The sequence below is a fragment of the Pterocles gutturalis genome, unplaced genomic scaffold (genome assembly GCF_000699245.1).
Source record: "Pterocles gutturalis isolate BGI_N339 unplaced genomic scaffold, ASM69924v1 scaffold36145, whole genome shotgun sequence".
NCBI classification, from domain to species: domain Eukaryota; kingdom Metazoa; phylum Chordata; class Aves; order Pterocliformes; family Pteroclidae; genus Pterocles; species Pterocles gutturalis.
In genome coordinates, this window is record NW_010144546.1 from 8,034 (window position 1) to 9,823 (window position 1,790).

Consider the following 1,790-nt stretch of genomic DNA (forward strand, 5'->3'; position numbering starts at 1 on the left):
CCCCCTCCCACCAAGTTCCCAGGGGTCAGAGCAGCTGCTCCTGGGGAGCCATTGGGAAGAGCCTGTCCTAGAGCCAGGGAGGAACAGAGCCTTTGTGTCCCAGCCCCATGCAGCCGTCAGGGCAGCCGCGCAGGCATAATAGCCATAGTCAGCACATTGTTCTCCCTGACGGCTGCAAGCTCACTTCTGGAGGAGCCACAAAGCCCCCAGCCCCCTCGCCTTGCCTGCAGCTGGGACAGGAATCACTGCCCCCCCCCCCAAGAAGGGGCCCTAAGGCTTCTCCTCACCAGGCCACAGGGACCACTCACCCCTCCACCCTCCCAGGAAGCCACAGGAGGAAGAGTGAAACTTTAGCGGGCTCTGGAACAGGGAAACCTCAGACTTACTTTTTCTTCTGGTCAGAGATACCCTGGCAAGCAGCTAGACCAAAATCCCCCACTTTCAGCTCCATGTTTTCATTGATGAAGAAGTTGCCTGCAAGTCAAAGGTGATGCGTCACCACAAGTCCCCGTGGGGCAACGGGCTCCCCACACAGCACCCTGCCCTGACCGCAGCACTCACCCAGCTTGAGGTCTCTGTGCAGGATGCCCTTGAGGTGAAGGTATTTCAAGCCCGAGATGATTTGTTTGAGGTAATAGCGCACTTCGGGCTCCAGCAGAGTATGGCGGGCCTTCCAGATGTGGGCCAGGGACTGCAGAGGAGAGAAGACAGCTTGGTGAAGGCAGGCAGGGAGAGCAGGCAGCCCTGCTGACTAGGCAAGGGGTAGGCACGGTCAAAGCCAGTTCTTCCAGAAGTTGCACATCCACAAATAATCCTTTTTCCACAGCCATGACCTCAGCAGTCTCCCCACACGAGGTTGAGGTTGCTCAGCACAGCAGGGGAAACACTGGATTTATGGTGGCCCCACCAGCAGCTACAGGTTGCCAACATGAGTGGGCAGCCTGAGTAGGACAGGCAACCAGCAATGTTCCCAGTGCTGTGTGAAACCACACAGGTTATGGCTGAGCTCAGGGTGCGACAGAGCAGGCAGCCCAGGAGAGCTAGTATGCTAACAAAGCACCTCAGATAAGGTCTTCTCCAACCAGCCACAGCTCTGCTTAGGAGATCCTTTGGCAATGAGGTCACACCAGTGCTCACCTTCCTACTGCAGTGTTCCAGGAAGATGTAGATGCTCTCTGCATCCTCAAAGTAGTGGGAGAACTTGACAATGTTCTTGTGGTGCAAGTCCCGGTGCAGCTCAATCTCGTTGGTGATCTGAAAGGGAGCAGCAGTCTGGGGTGAGCACAGGACCCTTGCTGCACCCTGCCAGCCCAGCACCCCGCCAGCCCCACAGCACCCACCTTCTCCCGCTGGTGTGGTTTAGCCACCCGGCTGTGAAGAATGACCTTCACGGCATAGGTTTTGTTGCTGGAGAGGTCTGTCATTTCATAGCATCGTGCAAATCCACCCTGCAAGGGAAGAGGTGGTTACGGATGGGTGACACAGCTCTTCGCCCCTGCCTGCTTACAAGCCTCCTCCTCCATTCCCTCGCAGCACAGCCTGGCAAGCGTCACACGCTCCCTCCTGCTGCGTCGCCCACTAAGATCTGAACTATGATGCTCTCAACCAGGGATTTTCTTCACCCAGTTCCTGTAAAACCTCCAGGGCTTTTTTCCTCCCACCATGGCCGGACTCCACACCTTTCCATATGACAGATCAGCCTGGAAAGTCCTGCGCAGAGCAGAGAGCCCGGGGACCGGAGGCCACCAAAAGGCAGCCCCACGGAGACAGGTTTTTCCTGCCGTGATGTC

At 57.1% G+C, this 1,790-nt stretch overlaps 1 protein-coding gene across 1 annotated transcript in view; it reads right to left on the reverse strand.

Annotated features, from left to right (window-relative positions):
* PLK3 (polo-like kinase 3) overlaps positions 1 to 1,448 on the reverse strand; it is a gene marked incomplete at its 5' end in the record, with an annotated part of 5,424 nt that extends 3,976 nt beyond the window's left edge. The window contains 4 exons of the mRNA XM_010085137.1: positions 387 to 474; positions 562 to 691; positions 1,138 to 1,254; positions 1,341 to 1,448. Coding sequence (XP_010083439.1) covers positions 387 to 474; positions 562 to 691; positions 1,138 to 1,254; positions 1,341 to 1,448 — 443 coding nt within the window. The remainder of the gene's footprint in view (positions 1 to 386; positions 475 to 561; positions 692 to 1,137; positions 1,255 to 1,340) is intronic.
* Positions 1,449 to 1,790: the final 342 nt, after the last annotated feature.